The 9,439-nt window shown below is 50.8% G+C and overlaps 1 protein-coding gene across 5 annotated transcripts; it reads left to right on the top strand.

Moving 5' to 3' along the window:
- ORAI2 (ORAI calcium release-activated calcium modulator 2) lies at positions 1 to 9,186 on the top strand. Of its 5 annotated transcripts, none has more exons than XM_052688869.1 (4): positions 1 to 116; positions 733 to 776; positions 1,979 to 2,219; positions 6,564 to 9,186. In XM_052688869.1, exons 3-4 carry the CDS (start codon positions 1,989 to 1,991, stop codon positions 7,107 to 7,109), a joined length of 777 nt encoding a protein of 258 aa, XP_052544829.1. In that variant the 5' UTR covers positions 1 to 116; positions 733 to 776; positions 1,979 to 1,988; the 3' UTR covers positions 7,110 to 9,186. The 5 variants fall into 5 exon arrangements, with proteins under 5 accessions (XP_052544829.1, XP_052544833.1, XP_052544831.1 ...); XM_052688871.1 differs by lacking the exon at positions 1 to 116 and adding an exon at positions 149 to 165; XM_052688873.1 differs by lacking the exon at positions 733 to 776 and having other exon boundaries at positions 12 to 116.
- The last annotated feature ends 253 nt before the right edge of the window (positions 9,187 to 9,439 follow it).

The raw sequence follows: 9,439 nt of genomic DNA, 5'->3' as shown, positions 1-9,439 counted from the left end.
CTGCGGGTCACGTGGCGGGGGCCCGGCGTTGCCTTGGCAGCGGTGGAGGCGGCGGAGGCTCCGGTACCCGGCGGCTCCCGGGGCGCCGCGCCCGAACCGGCCAGCGGGCAGCAGCGGTGAGCGGGGAGACCGGCCCGGCGGGGGAGGGGGCTTCGTTCTACCCGGGTAGGGGTTCAAAGCGGCGGAATCCGGGGTTGGAGGGCATCTGGGGCTCCGGCCTGGCCGCGGGGCAGGAAGGCACCGGCACGCTGCTCCGCACGGGTCTGAGGGGCGGGGTCTGAAGGCCCACGGAGAGGCTGCCGTTCGAGCGCTGGGAACCGGGCTGCCTGCCTCAGTCGTGCCGTGCAGAAATCGCACCCCGGAGGTCGGATGCGGGTGGCTGCCGGGGCTTCCCTTCCTCCGGGCTGGCGCTGCGCGGGATACCGACATCAATACGAGTCGGCGCCTTGCGTCTTCAGCGGCGGTTTGGCGCAGCGGTGACCTGGCACGAGTTTGGCCAGAGCTGAGAAAGAGCCTCCGGGCACGTCCTGCAGCCTCGTGCTGTGCGGCGCGGTGCAGCCCCATCAGCGCGCGTGCTTCTGTTCCTAACCTGTAACTTCCAAGGCAGGAGCGTGGATCTCCCCATAACTCACCTCTGCTGCAGACTGCTGCCTGAAAAGGGCTTCCAGAGTGAGGATGCTTCCAGCTGAAGGTACCGTGAGTGTAAAACGCTCCTTTGGTTTTGTGTTTCAGCCCCCGGAGCCCCCTGCAGCCCCTCCATGCCTGTAGGCAGCCAGGTGAGTGCTGTTCCATGGGTTTATGGGTTTCCTTCTGCAGATGTTTACTTACTTGGGAACATCTCTGGAGTTGCTCTAGAGTAAGAATTCATCCTTGTGGTATTTTCAGTTTATTTTTCTAAGGAAAGAAGCAGCTGTGATTGGATGTTCCTGTTCTCCCCTTGTAACCTCTGAATTCGTGTTTCTTTTAATGGAATTTGTCCCGGGCTTGATGTTTCCAACATGCTGAATTCCTGTGTGCTTTATGAAAACAAATGGCAGCGCAGAGACCGTCGGCGTCCCAGCGAAAACAAAGCCAGCACCCCCACTCTGCATATACAGGATGCCATCACAGGAAGCAGTGCCGTAATTCTGCCACTCACAGGCAGTCTCACAGCTCACAGTGCTTGGCTTGCGGCTGCAGCCTTGGTCACTGTTCCTTTTGAGCAGTGTGGCTCAGAGCTGGGGGCAGTTGGTGCTTTTTATCTCGGCTGCTTCCTCCAGTCTCCTGGCAACCATGACTTGATAAGCCCACACCATATGGTGGGGAGCTGGGAAGGGCTGGAGCTGTGCTCTGGCAAACAGCACGGTGCCTGTGACCCACAGGTGTGGGGCTGGGGCTGATCAGTTCTCCTTCAGGGAGCTGCTGGAGGTTCAGGGGGAAGTTTCTGCTGCAGGAGCTTGGGAGATCCATTCATTAACCCCATGTAGCGTTCAGCTCCGTGGCTGCTTTGGGCAAGAGCTGTGCCTGTGTGAGCTGAGCAATGGGTGAATGGAAAAACTGGTGTCCAAAGGGAGCACAGAGTGAGCCCTGGGCACTTCACTTGGATGTACCCTGGTACGTTAATGCAGTGCATCTGGAGCTGATGCACGATGCGGTGTGACATTAACCTACCAACTTAAAACCAAACAGTGGGATGGTGACCATATTTTCGAAGTATATTTTTGTAAAACAAATGAGTGGGGAGGAATGAAAGGGGAAAGTTGAGAGATGTTGGCTTTGACATGTAAAGTTGGGTGCTGTGCGGCCTCCCTGATCACACTGGAGCAGTTCCAGGTTTCCTTCTGCAAACCCACCTGGTTCTCTTGATCAGTTCTAGCAGGCAGGTGGTTCTGTGCATCATTTCCCTACTGACTGAGGATAGCCTCATTCCAGCACAGCTTTTCCAGCAGCTCGTCCTGTCTGCTGCCTCGTCCTGACCACGGCTTTTTTATTTCCGCAGTGCTTCCCTCATGATGAGTTCTGAACTGAACGTCCCAGTGGATCCCTCCACCCCTGCTTGCTGCTCTGAGCCTGGCACCAAGGGCATGGATTATCGGGACTGGGTGCGCCGCAGCTACCTGGAGCTGGTGACCTCCAACCACCACTCTGTTCAGGCCCTGTCCTGGAGGAAGCTGTACCTGAGCCGAGCCAAGCTGAAAGCCTCCAGCAGAACCTCTGCTCTGCTCTCTGGATTTGCAATGGTACGTTGGTTTTGCAGGAACGCTTTCTGGATTATGAAAAAGTAACAACAAGAACGAATCTCTGTTAATTGGTGTTCTGTCCCTGTGAAGAAGCAGGGTGTGCTGTGATGTGCTTGGCTGTCCCAAGACAGTGTGGATACAGGAGCTGCCCACACCTCCCAGTTATCCTCCCAGCCCTTTGCAAACACTGATCCCCTCCCTGCAAACGATCCCAAGAGCTGCCCCGTATCCAAGCAGTGCCCCAAGGCCAGGTGTTGCCAGCTGCACCTGCTCACAGCTGTGGTCCTAATCTCATTTTCTGTATGTTTTTTCAGGTCGTGGTGCCTGTAATAAGGTGGAGGCTGGCTGGCAGCCTGCCAGGAAGCACTTTGCATGGCACAAACAGGGAGATCGTGTTGTGAGAGGCCCCGCAGCCTCGGGCACAACGTCAGAGGGCTGTGCAGCCTGCAGGGAGCCAAACCGAGTGTATTTTTGTCAGTGCTGCCTGTTGGGAGTAATCCCTCGTCCTTGCTGTGCTCTATGCTTGGGTGTTAGCTGGGAACTATTGCATAGGTCAGAGCTGTGTCAGGGAGCGCATAAATAAACACCACGAGATAGCGGTGTGGTGCTCAGGCTTTTGAGCTGTGATGCCATCAGCCTCCTCCTCTCCCCTCTGGTTTTATCCAGAGTGAAATCTCTTCTGCAGAGATTTTCTGTCCAGGAAGTGAGCTGCTGCTGAGGTCTGAACACACACATGCAGAAGGCAGGATGTGATGTAAGGGAGCTGCATGGAGGAGATGGGTAGGCTTGGGGAACTTTCTATGTTTTGTAGAGTTTTGTGGGCTTTTTAAGCTTCTCTCACCCCTGCATCTCCACCCCCAGCAGATGAATGCTCCTTAGCATTACAGTGGGGAGTTCTGTTTTGTTGCTGCCCGAAGTGGAGCAGCATTAAAGCATGGCAGTAGGTGGGCGCATGTTAGAGCTGGTGCCAGGGAGCTCCCTTTGCTCCCTAACAATAGGTGTAGTATTATTCATAGGCCATCGGCTTAGTACAGTAAGTACATCCCAAATTAGTGTTTCTCAGAAACTGGTGTTTTTGCAGTAAGGAATTCTCTTTATCAGCAGCCTGGTCACATTGGCCTTCCAGCGGAAGGTGATGCATCTGTTGCTGTCCATAGGTTGGTAGGCTTGTGCTTAGGATGTGGACACTGACTAAGAGTGTGTCTGTGGCTATTGATGAAAGTGGTGCAGTTATTTAGAGTTAAGTGGTTCCTGTGCAGCACTGTGTGCCCATAGCATGTAAACAGGTGTCACACAGGGCTTGGCTATTGCTTTATTTACTTCCCCGTCAGCGTGTGCAATTCCAGCCAGACCCATATTGGCTGAAAATTATTACAAGCTGATGGATATTTAATCAACAGGCGGTGGCTTTGATCCAGCTCCTTCTGGACAGGCTGCAGAATAATGCAAACCTCCCTCGTTACGCGATGCTATCTGTGGTATTCCTGGCAGAGGGCCGGGAGGATGTGGCTGCTTCCAGCTCCAGTGCTGCACAGAGGGGCTGCGTGGCTGCACGAGCCTCCCTGGGCAGACTGCAGGTAAAGGGGATTGAGAGGGAGCATGGGAAATCTCCTTCGTTTCCCTGCTTGGAAAGAAGAGCTGTTCCCCCAGCAGCGCTTGTCTAATTGCTGCGGGATATGCATTTGGTTTAGAGAAGAGGAAAAGAAGAAGGAGGGAAAAAAAAAGCCCAACAGATCTACTGGAGTGATTGTTTGCACAGGCTGCCGAACCATCTGTGTGGATGTAACGTGCTCTATGTGAAACCATTTGTTATCCTCCTGTGTGATACTATCTGTGCTCGTCTGAATTTCTCAAGATGAGCAACTTCTTTGTTGTGGACAATCTGGGCTTCAGTGATCTTTACAAAGAAATGATGAGAGAAAAGCATCACAGCCCATCATCTAACTTGTGCTTAATTCAGAGCACACGCTCCTTTAGCAAACCTACGAGCGTGAGGTCCAGCAGGGCAATCCTTGAGCTTAACATTAAGCCCGTGCTGAAATCCTCTGCTGCTCAGCAGCGTGCTCAGCGCCTTGCAGAGTCAATCCCTTGATACCTTGGCTTCTGCAAGGAGGTTAAAGCAGAGGGGGCTGCTATCACAGAGGAGTATAATTGTATTGAACGTGACATATTAATAGTTTGACAGACCACGTAGCATGCTTAATGGCTTTTAAATGGGTTATGTCAGCTTGTCCTCTTTCTCTTATCCCGGTCAGAGGATGACATGACAATCTGTATGGGGTAAAGCAATAGAGCTCGCTCACCTTGTCTGTTTGTGTTAAACAAACTGTTTTTCTGCCTTGCTGCCCTATCTGGATTGTTGATGTTTTTCTATGAAATACCTCTTACTGAACCATCAGTCAATGTTAAAAATTCATCGTGTTGCACAGCTGAAGCCAGCCCTAGGGAACAGGTTTGTCTGGGAGGAAACATCCAATTAGCTGCAAAGTGCTGCTGATGCGACGGGTAACAGCTAGAAATTGATATGTTGGCATCAGCCAGCCTTTCAGCTCTGATATAAAGCTATGGATTCACCATGCTGGTACAGTTCCTGTTCAGCTTGCTGGATGCTGTGTTGCTGGGTGGTTGAGCCCCCAGGAATGAATGATACACCTGCAGCTTCTCCTGCCTGGTGTAGCCTGACTGACGATCGCTGTGCTGTACAGGTGTGTTGTGCAGGGCACTGCAGCAGAGGATAAGTCTGATCTCCTTGAATCTGTGTGCAGGGAACTGGAAAAGGAACACAAGTCAGGTTGATGGTTGGATGTGGGGGGGTCTTCAAGGTCTTTTCCAACCAAGATGACTCTGATTAGGGGATGAGAGGTGATGGTCTCAAGTTGTGTCAGTGGAGGCTCAGGTTGGATATTAGGAAACATTTCTCAGAAATGGCAGTGCTGCTGTGGCACAGCTGCCCAGGGAGGAGGGGAGTCCCCATCCCTGGAGGTGCTCCAGAACTGTGGACATGTGGCACTGAAGGATGTGGGCACGGTGGGCTGGGGTTGGGCTTGGGGTGTTCCCCACCCTCAGCAATACTATGATTTTAAGGCAGTGTGGTGTATGCTTTATTTCCATGGACCTTCCTTGCAATGGTGGTGAAGCCAAACCTGTGGTTTTTTTCCCTTCTCTGTGACAGGAGCTACTAACAGGAACCTCTCAAAACAAACAAACAAACAAACACAACCACATATTCCTCACCAGAACACGGGGCTGGGAATGCCCAAAAACTATTCCAGTGTTCTTAGCATCTCTTACATCGTTTGTAGTTGATGTAGGAATAAAGCCTGGGCATGCTGCAATTGCCATTTCCTACCCCACACACGTGTTGTGTCCTGCAGCTAGCAGATCTGTTCAGACCTGACCTGCTCCCTCCTTCGGGCTGCTGGTGATTTCAAGGTAACTGCAGGAAAGACAGCAGTTGTAGCACTGCTTCCATGCTCCTTAATCCTCTTCAGGGCCACCAGCAGGGACAACTTAATATCCCAGTACCTAAGTAATGTTATAAGTAATGCCAGAGTGAATGGTGCAGATCATTACACAGAGCCTGGAATGGCTGTTCATACTTTGCTTCATTAAAGTAACTTAAAATGAACAGCTTCAGAGATTTGTTAGCTGATAGGAGCCTGCTTTTCTGAACTCAGAGAATGGAGTTGTCACTGTGCCCGTAAGCCAGTAGCCATCCAGCTCCCTTCAGTAAGTTATGAGACCTCAAGGGAGATATTTGGGGATATAAATAGCTTGTATCCAGGCATATTTGTAATAAAAACCAACTTAGCGTTCGGAGAATAGACGGCAGCTATTTTAACTATGGACTAACTTGGATTATTATGAAGTAGCTCTCATTCTTCCCTTGGGAGGCCGGGTAGGCAGGCTGGCAGCCAGCCAGCAGGGCTGCTGCTTTTGCTCTCCTGTGCACTCGCCATGTTGAAACTTCCTGCAGCGAGCGGCCGGCGGTGAGCAGAAGAGGAAGGTGTGAGAGCAGCGAGCGGGATGGCTGCCTGCAGGCTGGGAGCTGCATAACGAGCTCCTGCTGCTGCCTGCACGGTTTGGTGCCATTCGTATGGCTGCAAGGAGGGAGCTGCTATTTTGGAAAACTGCAGCACCAAAATGTGTGTGTAAAGCTTGAGATAGACTGTGTGTGCATCATCGAGAGGAGGGGCTGGCCGTTTAGGCTGCTGTTAAAAGTACTCGAGTGTGTGCTTGCCCTTAGGTGCTCTTCCTGAGTAAAGATGCTTTCCTGGATTAAAGCCTTGAACGGTGGAAAACCAGCAGCCGTTGAGTAGTGGTCTCTTGTTCTTGTTCCCCCAGGTTGCCATGGTGGAGGTGCAGCTGGAGATGCAGTACAAGTACCCACAGATGCTGCTCATCGCGTTCAGCGCCTGCACGACGGTGCTGGTGGCTGTTCATCTCTTTGCCCTTCTCATCAGCACCTGCATTCTGCCTAACGTGGAAGCAGTGAGCAACATCCACAACCTGAATTCCATCAGCGAATCCCCACACGAGCGCATGCATCCCTACATCGAGCTGGCATGGGGCTTCTCCACGGTGCTGGGGATCCTCCTTTTCCTTGCGGAAGTGGTGCTGCTGTGCTGGATCAAGTTCCTGCCCGTGGACTCCATCCTGAAGAACGACACCACCACCATCCAGAAGCCCAGCGGCCACGCGGGCTGGCAGGCAGCTCTGGTCTCCACCATCATCATGGTCCCAGTGGGGCTGATCTTTGTTGTCTTCACCATTCACTTCTACCGCTCTTTGGTGCGGCACAAAACGGAGCGCCACAACCGAGAGATCGAGGAGCTCCACAAACTGAAAGTGCAGTTAGATGGGCATGACAGAGGCATGCAGGTGGTGTGATGGGGGCTGAGGCCGAGAGCAAAATGCCCGTTTGGCTGGATGGTGGGGCACACTGGTGGTGGATTGTTTGGAAGCTTAAATATGTAAATGCTAATTGCCTGCCACGTATAGCTGTGGGTTCTAACGCCGTTTCAAACTCTGTGGTCTCTGGTCCTACACACTTCTTTACTTAAGGGGACACTGCCATGGAGCTCAAGGTCAAATCTTTACATTGGCACAAGTAGCCAAAAATCTGCATTATTTTACAAATGCGATGTTCTGTTGCCAAAAGTAAAACTGCATCAGCTGTCCAAAAAGGCTGTGTGTGTGTAGGACCTGTCTTAGTGTCAGAACTCCCCGGCTGTCTGTGCAGCAGCAATTAACTGGCAGTTTGTTTCTAGAGCTGAGCTGGTTACTGAAGGTATTTGCACCCAACCCGAGGGTGTTTGGAAAGCACAATAGGAACTGTGAGTGTTCATCGCCTTTGTTCCAAAGCAAATGTTCCATAAACATATAACCAGGAAGAAATCAGCCTTAGCTTTTATGTTCCTTTCTCACTATTCCTTTCCATGCTTCTACAAATTCTAAATGCAGGGGGCTGGGGACTTCTGTTGTTCTGTCTTCAGTAGCATCTGTCACTTTAGACTGAACAGATGCCAAGATCACTTGTTTGTTGTTTTTTTTTTCAATAAGAGCCCAGGGAAGGCTTACAGGTGTTTTAGTTTTAACAAGGACATTCCTAAAACAGAACAGTGACGAAATTTAATGAGGTGAAGCTTTGAAGGACTAGAAAAGCGAGTTTCAGGGAGGAAAAGTGGCAGCAGACAGTGGTAGAAACTCGTCCCTGTGTTGTTTGCAGTTATGTCCTGTTGGAATGTCTTTTTCATGGTGTACTGGAGAGAAATGAGTCCCAGTCCTCCATTTTTTGCTGGTGCTGTTTGTCAGCTGTAGCGTTTGCCTGTTGTAAAGGACCGCTTCCTTCTCCCTGCACCAAAGCAGGCAGCTCCTCTGGGGAACCTGGAGCTGCAGGGTGAGCCTGGTGGAGCTGGACCCAGTGGAGATCTGTGTGCCATTAAAGAGCTACCACGTTTCATTTGGGCTGCTGCTTTTCCAGCATTAAAGAAAGAGACACTTTGCTGCTCGTGAATCCTGCAGCATCCTTTTGGGCAAAAACTGCCATAAGAAGTATTTCAAGAGAAAAAGAGTTTTGCAGTCATCAGTTCTTCTAGGAAATGTGAAGCTTTCTGACACAGGGCTGAAAGAAACATAAGCCCATTTTCTTGGCCCTGGTCCTATGCCCATTTCCTGCTCTGCACTCAAACACTGCAGTCAGGATCTCCCAGCTCCCAGGCTGCGTAGGTTCCTGACATCGTTACGGATGTCTGTAATGTTCTGTTTAACGATGGCCCTTTTTTCCACTGGGACCTGAGAAATCTAATGGCAGCATGTTCCATGTCAGCTTCCCAGAATGGGGAGTACACTCAAATCCCAGCGAGACCTTCCCTGTGCCTCTCTCTGATGAGGGTCTTGGGAAACTAACTCTCATTTCTCTTGTTTACATGTGAGTTTGAGCATTGCTGAACAAGTTGCTTAGCACCGTGTCTGTGCCTTTCATCTGTTGTTCTTGCCACGGTTGGCATGTACCATATTGGCTGATGTGCAGCAGAGAAAATAGTTGTTGTGTGTGACATGACTAGCCTGTACTTATGCACATATGCAAAAAATGAGGAGTGTCCTCCGGGAAGTGGATGGTCATGAAATTCGTACCATCCCCTAGCAGCCCGCCTCTCTTCCTCCTCTTCTTACCAAAATAAAAGTTAAAGGTTTACGTAACAAAATCAGAGTTGAGTTTTCTGCCAAGTATTACACACGTAGGCTCTTCTTCCAGCAAAATCTCTGCTGCGAAGCCAGAGCTACAGCAGATAGGATTAATGTCATATCTGTACTTTGCATTTTTTTCTATAACAGCAGTAGTAATTGGTCTCTGTGCGCTGTGGAGCCCAGGAGGTTTGAAATCAGTTGTAGAGGAAAGTTCTGTAGCTTTTTTTTTCTTTCTTTCTTTCTTTTTTTTTTGTAATAAAGAAATTGTCAAATCTCACAGTGTGTACGTGATGCTGTGACAGCAGTGCAGCTCATATGGAAATACAATAAATTTCAGCAGACGGAGAAATGCAGCAGAGACTGTGCTTTGGCTTTGCAGAACGCCCTGGTGAGGCTTTGGTGGGATTTGGTTCACAGCAGGCTCAAGGCAGCAGATCTGTGGCTGGAGAGGGATTGCCTCACCACGAGGAATCAGGGGCTTCAGGTGGTTTCCCCAGGGTTTACATGCTTAAAGCTGCATAATGGGGTGC

The sequence above is a fragment of the Tympanuchus pallidicinctus genome, unplaced genomic scaffold (assembly GCF_026119805.1).
Source record: "Tympanuchus pallidicinctus isolate F22 unplaced genomic scaffold, pur_lepc_1.0 scaffold24, whole genome shotgun sequence".
NCBI lineage: Eukaryota > Metazoa > Chordata > Aves > Galliformes > Phasianidae > Tympanuchus > Tympanuchus pallidicinctus.
Note: the sequence above shows the minus strand (reverse complement) of the source record. Positions and strands in the feature narration are given on the sequence as shown.

Coding starts and splice junctions, on each gene's coding strand:
- ORAI2 (XM_052688869.1), top strand. CDS start 1,989: ATGATGAGTTCTGAACTGAACGTCCCAGTGGATCCCTCCACCCCTGCT. Junction 2,220..6,563: donor TGCTCTCTGGATTTGCAATG/GTACGTTGGTTT, acceptor TTGTTCCCCCAG/GTTGCCATGGTGGAGGTGCA.